The sequence below is a fragment of the Schistocerca cancellata genome, chromosome 9 (genome assembly GCF_023864275.1).
Source record: "Schistocerca cancellata isolate TAMUIC-IGC-003103 chromosome 9, iqSchCanc2.1, whole genome shotgun sequence".
In the NCBI taxonomy this organism is placed as follows: domain Eukaryota; kingdom Metazoa; phylum Arthropoda; class Insecta; order Orthoptera; family Acrididae; genus Schistocerca; species Schistocerca cancellata.
Genome location: NC_064634.1, coordinates 370,093,838 through 370,114,425, shown reverse-complemented (window position 1 = coordinate 370,114,425; position 20,588 = coordinate 370,093,838). Strand labels below are relative to the sequence as shown.

General features: G+C 44.8%; 1 protein-coding gene across 1 annotated transcript in view; it reads right to left on the bottom strand.

Moving 5' to 3' along the window:
* The window catches only part of LOC126101423 (fatty acyl-CoA reductase wat-like), a 193,944-nt gene that overhangs the window by 92,789 nt on the left and 80,567 nt on the right, over positions 1 to 20,588 (bottom strand). Inside the window, exon 4 of the mRNA XM_049912084.1 lies at positions 15,645 to 15,790. Coding sequence (XP_049768041.1) covers positions 15,645 to 15,790 — 146 coding nt within the window. The remainder of the gene's footprint in view (positions 1 to 15,644; positions 15,791 to 20,588) is intronic.

The window sequence follows — 20,588 nt, the reverse complement described above, 5'->3', positions numbered from 1 at the left end:
ACATTGACACCGGTGTGTCAGACCCACCATACTTGCTCCGGACACTGCGAGAGGGCTGTACAAGCAATGATCACACACACGGCACAGCGGACACACCAGGAACCGCGGTGTTGGCCGTCGAATGGCGCTAGCTGCGCAGCATTTGTGCACCGCCGCCGTCAGTGTCAGCCAGTTTGCCGTGGCATACGGAGCTCCATCGCAGTCTTTAACACTGGTAGCATGCCGCGACAGCGTGGACGTGAACCGTATGTGCAGGTGACGGACTTTGAGCGAGGGCGTATAGTGGGCATGCGGGAGGCCGGGTGGACGTACCGCCGAATTGCTCAACACGTGGGGCGTGAGGTCTCCTCAGTACATCGATGTTGTCGCCAGTGGTCGGCGGAAGGTGCACGTGCCCGTCGACCTGGGACCGGACCGCAGCGACGCACGGATGCACGCCAAGACCGTAGGATCCTACGCAGTGCCGTAGGGGACCGCACCGCCACTTCCCAGCAAATTAGGGACACTGTTGCACCTGGGGTATCGGCGAAGACCATTCGCAACTGTCTCCATGAAGCTGGGCTACGGTCCCGCACACCGTTAGGCCGTCTTCCGCTCACGCCCCAACATCGTGCAGCCCGCCTCCAGTGGTGTCGCGACAGGCGTGAATGGAGGGACGAATGGAGACGTGTCGTCTTCAGCGATGAGAGTCGCTTCTGCCTTGGTGCCAATGATGGTCGTACGCGTGTTTGGCGCCGTGCAGGTGAGCGCCACAATCAGGACTGCATACGACCGAGGCACACAGGGCCAACACCCGGCATCATGGTGTGGGGAGCGATCTCCTACACTGGCCGTACACCACTGGTGATCGTCGAGGGGACACTGAACAGTGCACGGTACATCCAAACCGTCATCGAACCCATCGTTCTACCATTCCTAGACCGGCAAGGGAACTTGCTGTTCCAACAGGACAATGCACGTCCGCATGTATCCCGTGCCACCCAACGTGCTCTAGAAGGTGTAAGTCAACTACCCTGGCCAGCAAGATCTCCGGATCTGTCCCCCATTGAGCATGTTTGGGACTGGATGAAGCGTCGTCTCACGCGGTCTGCACGTCCAGCACGAACGCTGGTCCAACTGAGGCGCCAAGTGGAAATGGCATGGCAAGCCGTTCCACAGGACTACATCCAGCATCTCTACGATCGTCTCCATGGGAGAATAGCAGCCTGCATTGCTGCGAAAGGTGGATATACACTGTACTAGTGCCGACATTGTGCATGCTCTGTTGCCTGTGTCTATGTGCCTGTGGTTCTGTCAGTGTGATCATGTGATGTATCTGACCCCAGGAATGAGTCAATAAAGGTTCCCCTTCCTGGGACAATGAATTCACGGTGTTCTTATTTCAATTTCCAGGAGTGTACATATACCAAAGTGTGACTCCTCAACCATTTACCATACTATCATTTGCCGAAAACATTTCGGTATCTGGAACCGTTCACAAAATAAAGATCGGCTTCAACAATAATTGTCTACGCTAACCGACACTGAAGACAAAATTGACAATCTTCTCAATGACACTGATTATGCTGCTGACGCGTCCAGACATGATGAATATACGGACGTAGAGAAGCACGTTATTTTACTCGCGTCACGGAGAACCCAATGGCTCATACTACCATTAATGATAAACAGCCTGTTCGATAGTGCTTCAGCTTTTGCACCAGCTAATAGCAGACTGCCCACAATAACATCTGAGAAGTTTTCTGCAGATGTTGAAATATGGGCGCTTTCTGGGAACATTTCCATGAACTGAGTGGTCAGGATCCCTTGATATCCACCACTCATAAACACATATTTTTACGTGGCTGTTTAGAAAGGCTGTTTAGAAGCATTTAGTTGAAGGCATCCCTCTGATCTTTGACACATACGGGTATAAACAAACCAAAAGAATTCTCACGAACGCTATGAAAATAAAAATAGAAATATTCAAACTCATCGGTATTACTTGAAATCTATTATGACCATAAACTTTCTGGAACGAGATTCAATTAACTCTACATCTATCGAATCAAGTTGCCCATCCAAGCATGGTGCAAGTGAGGTGAAAGCGTAATTTCTTATGCTCTTGCACTTCCTTACTTTCCTTATACTGGCGGCACAAACCGCATCTGGTCCTTGGCCTCAGTCAGTCCAGCCTGCCAAACTTTCCTGTCATCTGCATCTTCATCTCCATGTCTCATATCCTTCCACTTCATTCTCGACCGTCCCAGTGGTCTCTTTCCTTAAGCTTCCCCCATCCATTATAGCCTTTATTACCGTGTTCTTCTCTCTCCTCCTCACATCTCCGTACCATCTTAGTCTCTTAATCTTCACACTCGCTGCGACGTCAGGTTGTGTATATTTGTCTGAGTTCTCTGATTTTCCTTTTTCGCCACTGTTCATTATCTTTCACTGGTCCATATATTCTTCTCAGTACTTTGTTTTCAAAGGTGATGAGTTTTATCTGTATTTTCTTTGTCAGGGTCTCACTTGCATAGCACACTATTGGCTTGATGGTGATTTGATATATTCCTATTCGATCTTATGATATTGTACGTAGCTCCTAGACATCTTCCCCCAGCTTGAATTCTTGTTACTATCTCTTGTTCTGTAAGGTTTTGTTCGTTGATCTTGACACCGAGGTATGGGAATGTGTCTGCATGGATACTCTGCAAATCACATTTAAGTGCCTGGCAGAGGGTTCATTGAACCTGTCTTCTGTATTGTTAGATTTCCGATTTTTAGATGGTTTGGTCCAAAATGAGCTCTTCTTCCTACTACCATGAACTTTGTTTTACTTTCATTTATAATTAGATCTACATTCTTAGCTTCCTCCATTAGCACAGTCCCCATTTTCTCCAGGTCTTCCATGTTCTTCGCTATCAGCACAATATCATTCGCAAAAGCCAGGACATTTATATTTTTTGCTATGGCGAATCCTGCACTTTCGCTTGTTACTCTCCTCAGGGTGTTGTTGAGGGCAAAACTGAACACAGTTGGTGATATATCTCCCTGTCTCACTCCTGTTTTTATTTCAAATGCTTCTGAGTACCACCCCTGTACTTTCACTCTACAGTTTATTTCCATCACACACATTTTAGTTAGCTTTATCAGCTTTTCAGGTATCCCATACTCTGCCATTGTCCTCCACATTTCCTCTCTTACTGTCAAATGCTTTGTTGAAATATATATATGATCGTGCTCCCAGTTCTTATCTAAGATTTGTCTTAGTGTGAATATTTGGTCGATTTTTGATTTACCTTTCCTGAACCCTGCTTGTGCTGTGTCTGATATTTCCTCAATTTATGTGTTGAGCCTGTTCAGTATCATTCTTGATATTACTTTATAGTATGTGCATAGGAGAGATATCCCTCTGTAGTCCTGTGTCTTGTTTCTGTTATATGGGACATACAGCAGCAGTTTTCCATTCCTCCGGCATTACTTCTTTTCTCCACACTTCTTTTATCAGTTTGGCTAACCATTCATGTGTCTTCTATCCCCATTCTTTGATGAGCCCTGCTGATATCATGTCTATGCCAGGGGCCTTCCCAATTTTAGCCTTTTTATTGCTGCTTCACCTCCATCAGAGTTTTTACTTCGACTAAAGGTTGTACGTTCTGACTGTTTTCTGCCTTATTTTCATGGCTGTGGGTATCTAACGGGTTGTTCAGCAGTTCTCTGAAGTATTTCCTCCAGTTCTCTAAATATCCTTCATTCCTTTTTTTTTTTTTTTTGGTCATCAGTCTACTGATTGGTTTGATGCGGCCCGCCACGAATTCCTTTCCTGTGCTAACCTCTTCATCTCAGAGTAGCACTTGCAACCTACATCCTCAATTATTTGCTTGACGTATTCCAATCTCTGTCATCCTCTGCAGTTTTTGCCCTCTACAGCTCCCTCTAGTACCATGGAAGTCATTCCCTCATGTCTTAGCAGATGTCCTATCATCCTGTCCCTTCTCCTTATCAGTGTTTTCCACATATTCATTTCCTCTCCGATTCTGCGTAGAACCTCCTCATTCCTTACCTTATCAGTCCACCTAATTTTCAACATTCGTCTATAGCACCACATCTCAAATGCTTCGATTCTCTTCTGTTCCGGTTTTCCCACAGTCCATGTTTCACTACCATACAATGCTGTACTCAAGACGTATATCCTCAGAAATTTCTTCCTCAAATTAAGGCCAGTATTTGATATTAGTAGACTTCTCTTGGCCAGAAATGTCTTTTTTGCCATAGCGAGTCTGCTTTTGATGTCCTCCTTCCTCCGTCCGTCATTGGTTATTTTACTGCCTAGGTAGCAGAATTCCTTAACTTCATTGACTTCGCGACCAACGATCCTGATGTTAAGTTTCTCGCTGTTCTCATTTCTACTACTTCTCATTACCTTCGTCTTTCTCCGATTTACTCTCAAACCATACTGTGTACTCTTTAGACTGTTCATTCCGTTCAGCAGATCATTTAATTCTGCTTCACTTTCACTCAGGATAGCAATGTCATCAGCGAATCGTATCATTGATATCCTTTCACCTTGTATTTTAATTCCACTCCTGAACCATTCTTTTATTCATTGTTAGTGATCTGTTTTCAATTCTCGTCCTCCATTTTCGTCCTTGATTACAGGTGTTGCTCACCTTATATTCTCCTTTCAAGACACTGTCCATTCCATTCAACTGCTCTTTCTAGTCCTTAACTTAGCAGAATTACGACGTCATTGGTAAAACTAAAAGTTTTTGTTTCTTCTCCCAGAGCTTTGATTACTATTCCTAATTTTTCTTCGCTTTTCTTCAAATGATGATTTCACGAAATCTTGACATGTGGTGATTCTCATCTCTGAGACCATACCCACACTTGTAGTCTCTGCATATTCACTCCCCAGTGTAGCGACCTGGTCTCACAATTTGTAGTACATCGAATGATTCTACTTACCCTGCTTGATCCTCTCCATAAAACATTTTCAGCCTTTCTCCAGTTGATGGTATGACTCTTGTTTCTTCTAATGCCTTGTACGTTAATTTCTCTATACAAACACTGAAAAGTATTGATGAGAAATAACACACTTGTGTAATACCTCTTCAAATAGTCTCAGGTAATGCTCGTCCTCAGTCTTAAGCTACCACTGTTCCTTTACCAGCATCCTGTCCTTAGAATCTTTACAAACATACACTCCTGGAAATGGAAAAAAGAACACATTGACACCGGTGTGTCAGACCCACCATACTTGCTCCGGACACTGCGAGAAGGCTGTACAAGCAATGATCACACGCACGGCACAGCGGACACACCAGGAACCGCGGTGTTGGCCGTCGAATGGCGCTAGCTGCGCAGCATTTGTGCACCGCCGCCGTCAGTGTCAGCCAGTTTGCCGTGGCATACGGAGCTCCATCGCAGTCTTTAACACTGGTAGCATGCCGCGACAGCGTGGACGTGAACCGTATGTGCAGTTGACGGACTTTGAGCGAGGGCGTATAGTGGGCATGCGGGAGGCCGGGTGGACGTACCGCCGAATTGCTCAACACGTGGGGCGTGAGGTCTCCACAGTACATCGACGTTGTCGCCAGTGGTCGGCGGAAGGTGCACGTGCCCGTCGACCTGGGACCGGACCGCAGTGACGCACGGATGCACGCCAAGACCGTAGGATCCTACGCAGTGCCGTAGGGGACCGCACCGCCACTTCCCAGCAAATTAGGGACACTGTTGCTCCTGGGGTATCGGCGAATACCATTCGCAACCGTCTCCATGAAGCTGGGCTACGGTCCCGCACACCGTTAGGCCGTCTTCCGCTCACGCCCCAACATCGTGCAGCCCGCCTCCAGTGGTGTCGCGACAGGCGTGAATGGAGGGACGAATGGAGACGTGTCGTCTTCAGCGATGAGAGTCGCTTCTGCCTTGGTGCCAATGATGATCGTATGCGTGTTTGGCGCCGTGCAGGTGAGCGCCACAATCAGGACTGCATACGACCGTGGCACACAGGGCCAACACCCGGCATCATGGTGTGGGGAGCGATCTCCTACACTGGCCGTACACCACTGGTGATCGTCGAGGGGACACTGAATAGTGCACGGTACATCCAAACCGTCATCGAACCCATCGTTCTACCATTCCTAGATCGGCAAGGGAACTTGCTGTTCCAACAGGACAATGCACGTCCGCATGTATCCCGTGTCACCCAACGTGCTCTAGAAGGTGTAAGTCAACTACCCTGGCCAGCAAGATCTCCGGATCTGTCCCCCATTGAGCATGTTTGGGACTGGATGAAGCGTCGTCTCACGCGGTCTGCACGTCCAGCACGAACGCTGGTCCAACTGAGGCGCCAGGTGGAAATGGCATGGCAAGCCGTTCCACAGGACTACATCCAGCATCTCTACGATCGTCTCCATGGGAGAATAGCAGCCTGCATTGCTGCGAAAGGTGGATATACACTGTACTAGTGCCGACATTGTGTATGCTCTGTTGCCTGTGTCATTGTGCCTGTGGTTCTGTCAGTGTGATCATGTGATGTATCTGACCCCAGGAATGTGTCAATAAAGTTTCCCCTTCCTGGGACAATGAATTCACGGTGTTCTTATTTCAATTTCCAGGAGTGTATTTTGCGGACTACAGCAGGCTACTTGAGTCAACTCCGTAAGATATTTCTTTATAAATATACTTCTTTTTGATATTCGTATTAAGGGTAGAGCCTAGCTTTACCGCGTATGTACACCTTTCCATCTTTAATTACGTATGCAAGAATTTCGTTTAAGCCGACATTGTAAAACGCAGATTTCCTATGAAAGATAAAAGCGACCTGTATTTCAAATCAAAATTTTCTGTACATTCTGAGACATACGTTATTAGTTTGATAAAACAAGAAAATGTAAATAGCTTCTATTATCTTATGAGAGCTAGCTGACTTCTATTGCGTCTTCAGTCTTCTGCGCCAATAAGGTAAGTTAATCTGTAAATGTCTGCCCATGTACGTATTTTGCACTGACTTTAAATATGATGAAACTTTTATATGTGGCATATACTATTGTTATCATTTAAACAGTACTTTCCTTTCCTTGACGTTTGACAAATGTATGAATTTATTCCCTATTTTTTAGAATATTCAACGGTTGGGGCAGGGGAGTCGTCAATGAGTTGTTGGGAGACATAATGACTGAACATATACATTTCATCTGTCAAACGTCTTTTTCCAGTAAGCATAACATGTCCACATGTTACTGTTAACCTTCCTCATTCTTGGTCCGTTCATTCTCTACCATCCAATAGCTTCTAAAGTCTGTTTTCGTTTCCTAAATGAAAACAGACCCACCCCCATGTTTACCTCAAGTTTCTTTGTAACCTTCAAGTAAGAGGCTACACACGACTGTTGTCCTTAATTCTTTGCTTTTTTTGGTTTGTGTTTCTTTGATGAAGGAACTGGAGTAGTTTAATCTTCAGACAGAATGACCATACCATGTATTCCACTGAGACAGTTGGTCAGCCTCGATATTCACAAACCGTCTGTTGGCTTCTATCTGTCTCGTGTTCTTCGGCCGACGTTTGTTTGATGATTTCCTGACGTTTCGCCAGCACGAATGGCTAGCATTGTCAGAGCTTCACCCTCCATTGTTCGTGGTGGACTGGAGTCGGTCTCGCGGCCGCAGATTATGTATACCTTTCGTGCCAACGTCAAGGGCTTTTCCGTGGTCATTTCCAGTGCAGTTCGCTCAATGCTACCGTCAACATTCACTGCAGCACGGGAACCTAGGATCCGTTCACACTGAAGGTTTCAGCTTTCTTGTTGAAGTATACCAGGTTGGAGCTTAGCGACACTGGATAATGAGAGTCAGTGACAGGGGGCAGCAAAGGTCAGTGTTTTGTCAGGGATGGCAGAAGGTGAAGCGACACTTTGTGGGCGATGCATTCAGTTCTGGACTTTGCTTCGTGGTGATGTGTGAGAGAAACATTTGTGGTTCCACTAACAGTCATTCATTCAGGCATAAGCTCCTTTTAATAAACAGAGTAATACAACGTGTTTCAAAAAATGGTTCAAATGGCTCTGAGCACTATGGGACTCAACTGCTGTGGTCATAAGTCCCCTAGAACTTAGAACTACTTAAACCTAACTAACCTAAGGACATCACACACACCCACGCCCGAGGCAGGATTCGAACCTGCGACCGTAGCGGTCGTGCGGTTCCAGACTGTAGCGCCTTTAACCGCTCGGCCGCTCCAGCCGGCCACTACAACGTGTTTAACTCACTTAATTACTCGTGGCAGGGGTGCGGAGCAGAGTCGTAGGTGGCAGATTCCAATGACCGCTGATACGGCGACGGCTCGTGTTGCGTTCAGTACCCGTGACACATTGCGGCGGAGGCGCTGTCTTCTCCTTGCGAATTCGCTCGTTGCGTTATTAACATGCGGCTAAGGCGTGGCGCGGAGTGGTCCGTCCCAGAATCGAACCAGCGACCCTCAGGTTCGGCGTCTTCTGGTGGAGTCCATCAGCTTCTAGGTTCACAGGCGACTCATTTGGTGACGCCACAATCACTTCCATCTCACCAGCCACCTGGCTAAGTTCCACACAAACTGTTTTGTGATAACCTCTGGGATGCCATCCTCTGCATTGACGTATGGGCGCGGTACTGACATCTTCTGCCGAACAGCGTAACGCCTAAGTCGTTGCAGCAAAGTATGACGTCCGCTGACTAGCCATCGGTGCTTCCAGGCGACGTTTCTTCGTCTCTTCTTTCTCCCCTCAAACGATCCCCTCATTCCCGTTTGTTGGAGACATTTATTCGGTGTTTTGCCAATCTCGCGATGTTTCTAGGTCGGCGACTGACTCTTTGGTCGTTGGTCTATGCTTCTCACGATGGGAAAAAACTTGACCAATGTCGAGACACGTGCCGATTTTCCTAGTTTTTCCTCAAAGCTGCCATGGTCGGGCATCGGCCTGTCGTTCTACTCCGCATCGCCAGGCTGTCACACACGCGAGTTCAGTATGCTGACAGTTGCTGAAGCATTGACCGCTGATATGCAAGCCGCGCTGGTTGTTGTTCTCTTTGGGAGCATTGCCCATCTGCTTGGTAGTTCATCTGGTGAAGTGCTGACTGCTGTTACTACGCAAACTCCGCTGGTCATCGTCCTTCTCAAGTTGGGTGGAAACGTGACAAATGACGACACTCGTGCCGGCTTTCCTTGTTCGACTGCTGCTGCTTCCGAATATTGTGGCTTAACGTGTAAAAGTCTCTAAAAGTTCACAAAACTTATAAACAATTTTGTGCTGGATCTCTGCTTTGAACAACCATAAATAACACGTAATTATTATACACAATTAGTATACACCCTAGATAAGCTGTTTTCATTTTTTGTGTATTTCTGTAGCTTCTCTGAACAAGTGAATGTGACAGCTCTTCTCTATAGCAATAACTTCTGTGGCAGAGAACTTTACCATGTGGTCTGTCTCACACAACGCATGCTCAGCCACGACCGATTTCTCCACCTGCATCAACCTGCAATGCCGTTTATGTTCTGTGATCCTCCACTTTGTCGATCTAAGACTCTCTAAATTTTCATGTCTTTATAAATAGTCTTTAAGCCGTGTTTACGCAATATAAGAACGATTCTGCCCGTCACTCACGGAATGTATGGCAGAAAGGCCGTAACCAATATTTCTTTTTCCATTGTGTCACTTCGCGGGATGTTTGACTCTGTGACACTTCTTATGTAAGTGGTGGCGTATCCATTGCCCTCAGAACGCTTTCATTGTGTAGTATCTCGAAACTGAGGTACTGCGGCTCACATATTCTACTTGCTCGCGTTGCGAGCGTATTGATCATGTCTTTTCTCTGCCTCGGGTGGTGTTTTGTCAGTTTGTGCACGTATCGGTCTATCTGTGTCAGTTCTCGATTCTCTCTGTGTCCCAGGTTTCCACCTTCCTTCGTGAACATCATATTCAGAGTAAGTTGCTGGTTGTGCTTTTCGGCCTTCATTAAGTTTTCTGTTGGCATGGTGACCGTTCAAGTAAGTATCTTAGGAAGTCACAGAACTGTTCCTCTCAGCAAAGGTATCGTCGATGTACGAGATACCACACCTTTAGGTTTATAAGGTGCTAAGTCCAGTGGCTGTGCTTCGAAATGTTCCATGAGGAAGTTGCCCACCACTGAACTAAGAGGACTGCCCACGGCGACGCCTTCCAGCTGTTAGCAGAAGCAGCCATTACACGAGCCATTTCACGAGGTAGAGCACGCGATGCGTGAGACTTACCACGCAGTAAAATTCGCTGACACGGAAGTTCTTGCAGCATAAAAAAGCTATGACACCTGATTATTCAGAGAAGCTATAGAAACACACAAACATGAGAATAATTTCAACAATGGTCCTGAATGCCCGTGCTGCAGCGAACCACCGTTGCGGGTAACAAGGGCCGAACCACACCGGAAATGACCACGGAAAAGCCCTTGGACGTTGACGCGGCAGGTACGTATAATCTGCTTCCGCCAGATCAACTCCAGTCCGCCACCAGCGATGGAGGGTGAAGCTTTAACAATGCCAGCCGCTAGCGCTGGCGAAACGTCACAAAAATCATCAAACGTCGGCCGAAGAACTCGACACATGAGCAAAAAGGCAGTTTGCCAACAAATGGCCATGAAGCTTTAACAACTTTTCGCCACAATATTGCTTCATTAACTAATGTCTTTACAGTTTCAGCTAGCATTTTGTCATAACGTTTTGCTTTCCCCTTTCTTAGATCGTTAATGACTTATTCGAAATCAAAATGTCTTTGGTACATGATCCATTTTATCACATACTACACTCCTGGAAATGGAAAAAAGAACACATTGATACCGGTGTGTCAGACCCACCATACTTGCTCCGGACACTGCGAGAGGGCTGTACAAGCAATGATCACACGCACGGCACAGCGGACACACCAGAAACCGCGGTGTTGGCCGTCGATTGGCGCTAGCTGCGAAGCATTTGTGCACCGCCGCCGTCAGTGTCAGCCACTTTGCCGTGGCATACGGAGCTCCATCGCAGTCTTTAACACTGGTAGCATGCCGCGACAGCGTGGACGTGAACCGTATGTGCAGTTGACGGACTTTGAGCGAGGGCGTATAGTGGGCATGTGGGAGGCCGGGTGGACGTACCGCCGAATTGCTCAACACGTAGGGCGTGAGGTCTCCACAGTACATCGATGTTGTCGCCAGTGGTCGGCGGAAGGTGCACGTGCCCGTCGACCTGGGACCGGACCGCAGCGACGCACGGATGCACGCCAAGACTGTAGGATCCTACGCAGTGCCGTAGGGGACCGCACCGCCACTTCCCAGCAAATTAGGGACACTGTTGCTTCTGGGGTATCGGCGAGGACCATTCGCAACGGAGTCCATGAAGCTGGGCTACGGTCCCGCACACCGTTAGGCCGTCTTCTGCTCACGCCACAACATCGTGCAGCCCGCATCCAGTGGTGTCGCGACAGGCGTGAATGGAGGGACGAATGGAGACGTGTCGTCTTCAGCGATGGGAGTCGCTTCTGCCTTGGTGCCAATGATGGTCGTATGCGTGTTTGGCGCCGTGCAGGTGAGCGCCACAATCAGGACTGCATACGACCGAGGCACACAGGGCCAACACCCGGCATCATGGTGTGGGGAGCGATCCCTACACTGGCCGTACACCACTGGTGATCGTCGAGGGGACACTGAATAGTGCACGGTACATCCAAACCGTCATCGAACCCATCGTTCTACCATTCCTAGACCGGAAAGGGAACTTGCTGTTCCAACAGGACAATGCACGTCCGCATGTATCCCGTGCCACCCAACGTGCTCTAGAAGGTGTAAGTCAACTACCCTGTCCCCCATTGAGCATGTTTGGGACTGGATGAAGTGTCGTCTCACGCGGTCTGCACGTCCAGCACGAACGCTGGTCCAACTGAGGCGCCAGGTGGAAATGGCATGGCAAGCCGTTCCACAGGACTACATCCAGCATCTCTACGATCGTCTCCATGGGAGAATAGCAGCCTGCATTGCTGCGAAAGGTGGATATACACTGTACTAGTGCCGACATTGTGCATGCTCTGTTGCCTGTGTCTATGTGCCTGTGGTTCTGTCAGTGTGATCATGTGATGTATCTGACCCCACGAATGTGTCAATAAAGTTTCCCCTTCCTGGGACAATGAATTCACGGTGTTCTTATTTCAATTTCCAGGAGTGTATTTCACAGTCCAGCCTTGCGGGCAATAACAGACTGTTGAACATATGCTTCAGTGTCTACTGTGTCCAGCCACCTCTACAGGAGGTGACCTACACCAGGCAATTTCTCGTGACACAGTTGACATATTGCTACGCAAGCAATGCTGGTCTTTCTGTGATTTTCCAGGTTATTGATCGCGTAAGAAATAATATGGGGTTTCCATTACAAAAAGAAAAGACATGAATTTGTGTTGAAACTAATATTTGCTTACGTTTAGAACGTCTCATAGCGTTTATTTTCATGAGCCCCTGCCTTACGTTCATAGCAGTGAAAGTCTATCTATTTTTTTTCCAGAGATATATGTAATATAGGGTTTAACTGGGCCACCCTGTATATAATACTTTGTTTTTATTAACATCCACGACATGTCGCAAATGAAGTCGATATTTTATATTTTTGTATCTACGACTTACCTTCGAAGATAGATTAAAGAAAGGTAAACCTACGTTTCTTGCACTTGTAGACTTAGAGAAAGCTTTTGACAATGTTGATTGGAATACTCTCTTTCAAATTCTGAATGTGGCAGGGGTGAAATACAGGGAGCGAAAGGCTTTACAATCTGTACAGAAACCAGATGGCTGTTATAAGAGTCGAGGGGTATGAAAGGGAAGCAGCGGTTGGGAAGGTAACGAGACAGGGTTGTAGCCTCTCCCCGATGTTATTAATTCTGTATATTGAGCAAGCTATAAAGGAAACAAAAGAAAAATTTGGAGTAAGAATTAAAATTCATGGAGAAGAACAAAACTTTGAGGTCTGCCGATGACATTGTCATTCTAGCAAAGTAGTGTTACTTAAACATCAATGAACTGTCTATTAATCGATAGTATCTGCACTATCGTCACTACCGGTAGTCTGGTTTAACTATCGATAGTCACGTCGTCTATAATGTAATTATTTTTGAACTGGCGCCTGAAAAATTGTCGGTTCCTATTATCTGAATAGCGTTTGGAATGCGGAGGGAAAGTAGATTGCATGGAGGTATTTAATAAACTACAAATATGGTGCTGCCTTATCCAGTCTGTTTATAAACGATGTTATTAATAGAAAGATCGCTGTTGGGAGGGGTCGTGAAAGAGGGAATTTTCTTGTTTGTCTTTTAATTATGACAACTCATGGTAGTGCGCATCTCGTACCGATCAGGTCCTTCTGGTAAAAACTAAGCACGTAAACAATATGGACTCGTGAATGTGCATTATACTGATTTTCATCTTCAGATGTATGAGCTTGCTTACTTGTAGCAAGGAGTACAAACGTAAATAAGGCCTTATAATACACCGCAGTAGTAGAGGAAGAAATTATATTTTAAAGATTTGTTAACTGTTTCTGATTGTACTGTACAATGCATTTTGGAATAAATACAATTATTGTCGTTAATAATTGAACACACCTGCAACTGTCCTCTTCTGTTTCTGAGTCCGCATCGTACTTACAAGTGTTTTCAGATGTACATGTTAATATGTGAAGTGATTCCAAAACGCAAAACACTAAGTCAATCCTAATGCCCCTTTCTGGTCAAAATGTGAGTAAATTCAATTGGCTATGACCTAATGAAGTTGATACTAGCAGTACTTGTACTACTGCTGCTGCCACCACTAATAGTGATAATAATAATACTACTAATAATAATAATAGTAGTAAGAATAAATGTTAGTGGCATGTATATTAAAGGGTTTATATGTGTACGAAATAGGTGTGTTATGATACAGCGAGTTCAAGGGAAAGAAAATTTAAGGAGATTGTACAACCTCTGAATGCCGGTAAATGAGGAAGGTCTGGTAGAAAATAAGGATGTACGATGGTAAACGAGTGCGTCCAGGCACGATGGTAACCACTGTTGTTGCTGTAATAGATATATCATTAATTCTTGTCTGAAACTGTTATTCAATTCTCCAACATAATGCAGGAGATTATTCCAGAGTTGAATTCCTGCTACTGTGGAGGACTTCGAGAAAGTGGCTGAAAGATGGAGTGGGACAGAAAGGATTTTTCTCTGACTGGGAATCAGAATTTATGCCAGTCCGTTCAGCCAAGAGCAGCAGATTCGAGAAGAGGTATAAGAGACAATGGTCGTTGATAAGATCCCTTTTTGTAGTCAAGTTGTGCCACAAACTCCTCTTCTCCCCAATTCTATTCAATACTTCCTCATTAGTTATGTGATCTACCCATCTAATCTTCAGCATTCTTCTGTAGCACCACATTTCGAAAGCTTCTATTCTCTTCTTGTCCGAACTATTTATCGTCCATGTTTCACTTCCATACGTGGCTACACTCCATACAAATACTCTCAGAAACGACTTCCTTACACTTAAATCTATACTCGATGTTAACAAATTTCTCTTCTTCAGAAACGCTTTGCTTGCCATTGCCAGTCTACATTTTATATCCTCTCTACTTCGATCATCACCAGTTATTTTACTCCCCAAATAGCAAAACTCCTTTACTACTTTAAGTGTCTCATTCCCTAATCTAATTCCCTCAGCATCACCCGAGTTAACTCGACTAAACTCCATTATCCTCGTTTTGCTTTTGTTGATGTACATCTTATCTCCTCCTTTCAAGACAATGTCCATTCCGTTCAACTGCTCCTCCAAGTCATTTGCTGTCTCTGACTAAATTACAATGTCATCGGCGAACCTTAAAGTTTTTATTTCTTCTCCATCGATTTTAATACCTACTCCGGATTTTTCTTTTGTTTCCTATTTTGCTTGCTCAATATACAGATTGAATAACATCGGGGAGAGGCTACAAGCCTGTCTCATTTCCTTCCCAACCACTGCTTCCCTTTCATATCCCTCAACTCTTATAACTGCCATCTGGTTTCTGTACAAATTGTAAATAGCCTTTCGCTTCCTGTATTTTAACCCTGCCACCTTCAGAATTTGAAAGAGAGTGTTCCAGTCAACATTGTCAAAAGCTTTCTCTAATTCTACAAATGTTAGAAACGTAGGTTTGTCTTTTCTTAATCTAGTTTCTAAGATAAGTCGTAGGGTCATTATTCCCTCACGTATTCCAATATTTCTACGGAATCCAAACTGATCTTCCAGAAGGCCGGCTTCTGCCAGTGTTTCCATTCGTCTGTAAAGGTAATAAATAGTTATTCTAGGCGACGGTATCGAGGACTTACGGAATCCGTGCCACGCAGAATCGGTGTTAGATTGCGTTCCAGAGCTGGATCAGCAGACTATTGGGCGGGTGATCTCAATTTTTAGGTTCGCCAGTTTGTATTACCTTTGTAATGTGCGGCTGACAGAGTGGTACATACACCAAATGGCAATAAAAATAAATAACAGGAGAGTAAGGTTTCTTCCTCTTGTTCTGCAGATTCGAACTGCTACAGATTTCAGCAGTATGTGGACAAATAAATGCTCCAAACAGCTCCCTACAACAGGAAACAGTGAAAGCTGATCACTCACAGCGGCAGTATCTGCGCCAGCTGTTCGTCGTTCATGACGCTGATCAGTTTGAGCAGCTCCTCAGCCTTCAGTGCTGGAGCGTAGAACTTCTCGTCGATTACATCTCTGGGAGCATGTGAATACGCCGTCGACATGTAGACGAAAGCCTGCAATCAAGAAATAACAGCCTCGTCACGTCTACAGTAACACCTATGGCCTGTAATAACGACACAGTAAGATGTTCTCGCTTCGGAACGTACAGTATGAACGCAACACTCTTCCTACTATTGTTGATAGCAACGGCATTCAGGGAACAAATACTGTATTTACTCCAACGGCAAATTTCTTTCCTGTCGAAATAAAAAGAAGTTGGTTAGCAAACCTGAGATGTTTGGACGGCATTTTATCCAGCAAAATTTCTGAGAAATGCATCTATTGCTACAGGGAGTTTTACAGCTTGACAGACAACGAGAAATTTTCTGATTCCTCTGTAAAACGCAAACAGAAGAAATTTGAAGTTTTTAATGTCATTATGTTTTCTGATTTCCCCTATCTACGACCATCATATGCAAGTAATTACAATATTTATTTATTTCCATGTTACTAAAATTCATACAGCCAAGACTGCCAACGATAGAGGTATTACATAAATTTTGACAACATAGTCTACGGAAAGGAGTGACCTGATGTTGTATGTTAAGTTGAAACGAACAATCGAGATCGCAATAATGTTTCTTTATTGACCGCTTTCGGCTTATATACAAGCAATCTTCAGAAATTTTTGGCGGTACCACGAGAAATCCGAGGAGCCATCAGCACCAGCTATAGGGGGCCAAAAAATTCTGAAGATTGTTTGTATATAAGCCGCAACCGGAAACATTCATTTTAATTTAAATTGCAGAATCATGATTTACATTCCGTTGTTAATTATACTCATATTTAAAAGTTCATAAGTATACTGCATAGGCCCGAAAGTTTTCTGTACATGTGGTATCATTTATTGTTATGTTTCTGAAAAATGTGCTTGAAACCTAAGATTACAAGAATTTGTCACACGAAAGTGAAGCTAGCTCTGACTCTCTTGTCACATATAACACATATAATAGTATGATAATTGTTGTTTCACTACACACACACACACACACACACACACACACACACACACACACACACACACTTTTTAAAAGGCAATTAAAAAGCTAAAACAGGTAACTAGAGCCGCTAACTGCATTACTGAAAAACTATGAGCCAGCCGTTCTGCAACAAACCAGAACCTCCAGCCTCAAAGCTCACTCTGAAATATACATGAGAGACGTAATCTCAAAAGCTTTGCTATCTTTTCTCACTATCTGCCGAAACAGGTCCTTGCCTAAATTTAGCTTACTCGTCAAAATGTGAAATTCTCTGTTAAAATGCGGTACACAACGGTACTTATGCCCTAGTCATTTAAAGTCGGAGAGGGTCAGAATGGCGACAGATATATTCCTGATGGAGGAAAAATACATTATCTACTGGGCAGTATCCTATATGGAGATGGGTGATGGTGCTTTCATCCTATCCGAATGACCAGTGCGGTATATGCTATTGTCAGATAGTTGTATTCACTGATTGCATCCCGTGCAAGCCATTCCTCCTTTTTATAGTTGCGTGGCTTTCTGTTTCAACAGTGGGTTGATATCACTTATCCTCTATTCACTAAAGTCAAAGCCAGAACACGGACCATTATAACGGGCACGTACGCGTTTATCAACTAAAAAACTTAAAAATTTCTTCTGTATCCATTTGCCCAGTCTTTTTCAAGCAAGTTACAACTTACAGACTGTTGTTGTTGGCATGAAGCAGGAGGGAAAGGGAGAGGACGTTCACAGACATTAGTCCCACGTAGTGTAGTAATCCAGTTTTTTGAATGCCGAGAAGGAGCACCTTATGTACAGGCGTCTTGAAAGGCCTTTTGTAGCGCCGTCTCCAGTAAGGACAAGTCATCAAAGGCGCGGGGATATCTCTATTGCCCACACTGTGAACGAAAGAGAAGCTGTGTAGATACTAATATCTAGACATGGCAGATCCGTCTTAAGCAGCTGGTGGGACAAACATTGGACATGTACTGCGTTTCCCAGTTTTCAAGAGGGGATTAAAATACCTTCCTTCGATCGGTCAAGAGATTGGGAGCCAGCCACAAGAAAATAAAAATTGTAAGAAGGATTTTTTTTACTACACCCGGTGAGCTGCCGCATACGCTATATAGAATGTTATACTGATCAAATAATGAATCACGTGATGTAAACTACGCAGAATCCTGTCCCAAAATTGAGAAACTGATGAAACAAAAGTCCCATTTGCCACTGTCAGCAGCGTCTGTGTAGCGTGGGGAGTCTGAAGTCTGACTGGCTGCAGCGGCAGCTTTGCGCCTTATTCCTAGGCTCAGGAAGGTACATTGTCTTGCAGGCTACCGTTTCGCTGTACAGCAGCAACTAGGTTCCCCCAGCAAGACAGGTCTCACATGTAGTCTTATTCTTCATGGACTGTACTTATTATGTCGTCTTTTTAATCCTAAAAATAAGTCTTTTATCCCCTGAAAGTTTGTGAGGTTCTTTGAAGTGGGCTGGCTCTTGTAGCTAGCCAGAGCCTCGCTGTAGCAGTGAGGACTGGTCATTGTGGATATCGTCTTCAGCGGCAAGGTGGATTGTGTTGGAAACTTCATCCACACATTTCTGGACGCGGACGCGATGAGTGTTGCAATAAATAATTCGTGAAGTGGTGTTTCAGAACCCAATCGTGAGGGAGGTGATCACTCATATTCAGTGGCGCAGTCGATCGGACTGCACAGTCTGCAGTCATGTGGACTACCAGACCTACGCAACACTCACTTTCGACCAGGTATCTGTAACTGGTAATAGCACGCACTGTCGGCCACTGAAGAGGATTTACTTCAGACGAAATCGAGTGAATCGTAGCAACGAGGTATTTTGTGTTTCAAGAGGGCACGGTTTTCCACATTTTGCTAGCTCACAGTGTTTAGTTGAAGACAGTCCATGGTTGTAGCGGACCTTGAGACTTCTCGATTCCAAACTCAGGGAATTGTGCTACATTCTTGTCGATCTTTCGGTCATGTCTTACATCGATCCTTATCAAGATTCTGTTGAGAACATTAATATGTCTATAGTACATTCCAGATTCCGCAGAAAATTAATGTTACTGTACAAATATTGAACTTCTTGCTACGCAGCAGTGCTACTCAGGAAACGGTTGGAGGAACGCGACCATTGGCAAGAGGACGTCAGGCGGACGGTACCAGCGTTCCACCCAAAGGAACAATGGTCCAAATACGTAGCCAGGCTGTAACAAAACTTTACAGCACACAGAATGGCAGGTGAGGTAAATAAATGTGCTTTCGTATTATCCAATACTGGTGGTAACTTTGAGCATCAACTACTCGCACAGGAACCAGTTTGTGTTACAACATACAGAGAAAAATTAACTGAATATTTTGAGAGCAATATTCTCAGGCCGATATCATTCCATAAATTTTGTAGGACATGTTATCTGTACAGTCACTGACGGAATTCGTTACAGTTTTGCAAAGTCTTATGCGGGATTGTACATTCAAATGTGAAAATCAGGACTTTAACATTTCTTAAGCTGATACAGTGGTCAGAGACCAACTTATCGTTCATGTTTCAGACGCAGGACTACGTAATGGTCTTATTAACTTGAATAATCCCACGTCTGAAGAGTGTTTATGAGTAACTCAAGACTTTAAATAGAAATAACCAAACACAGCAAGCTCTCGAACACAGAGGAAGAAAGGTTTTAAGGTGGACTCTCATACTGGTCCATATGCATCCTTAAATAACAATGGTAAACGGAATGGTAAAATGAACAAAAAATGTTGGAATAGTTCCGTCACACATAAAGGGGGCAAATAAAAATCCATTGGACGTCAGATCTCTAAAGTATATTTTTGTAGTCAGTCCTCCATAGTAATGACAGACTGTCCTGTTTTTACAAACTGATAAATTGCTTATTCTGTCGGGGAAGAGTCATTAGGCAGACGTTTGTTTACAAAAGCAACGTCGCACCACCAAGCACTTTACTTCCACCGGTGACACTGGAAATATGGTGGGTAATTTTTAAAATAATGTTTACCGTATTTTTTATCAATGTGATAAAACAGTATTAGTGAATGTTGAGCTTAATGTACTCGAAATTCAGTTTCAATTTTACACGGGCTCATCTAGAACTATCACCAAAATATGCGTCTTTTGGTGCTCCTTAGTTGCCCAAAATTTACAGCACTCTAACGAGCTATAGTGATCAGACAGTTCAAATCAAATGTCATTGCATGTCAGATATAAATAGAAACAGGTGCAGGCTCCACTTCTAGCGACAAAATCACATAACACTGCCAACATAATGACAATGTATCATTTTCAACTGCTGAGATTCACTCTCCAGGGTTCGGTTGACTCCTTATAGTTCGTCGAGGACAATGAGGACGGTGTACCACAGTACCCTCCCTCCCCAGTGGCCTGTTGCAAACACAGCCCTGGAATTCCGCAATGGCTCACTGTGCCTTATTTTGGTTTTTCTTTATATCACACTCGAGGAATCGGTCCGTCAGTGACTGAAACAGGTTGTGTAGTAAAAAGTTTAGTGGTGCGGCTGTGTGCCACCATGATATTTCAATAACGTTTTGATATTCTGCATCGATATCGTGTCATCAAACCCATATTTCTGGAGATGATAGGTTGAACAAAATGGTTCAAATGGCTCTGAGCACTATGGGACTTAACTTCTGAGGTCATCAGTCCCCTAGAACTTAGAACTACTTAAACCTAATTAACCTAAGGACATCACACACATCCATGCCCAAGGCAGGATTCGAACCTGCGACCGTAACGGTCACGCGGTTCCAGACTGTAGCGCCTATAACCGCTCGGCCACTCCGGCCGGCTAGGTTGAACA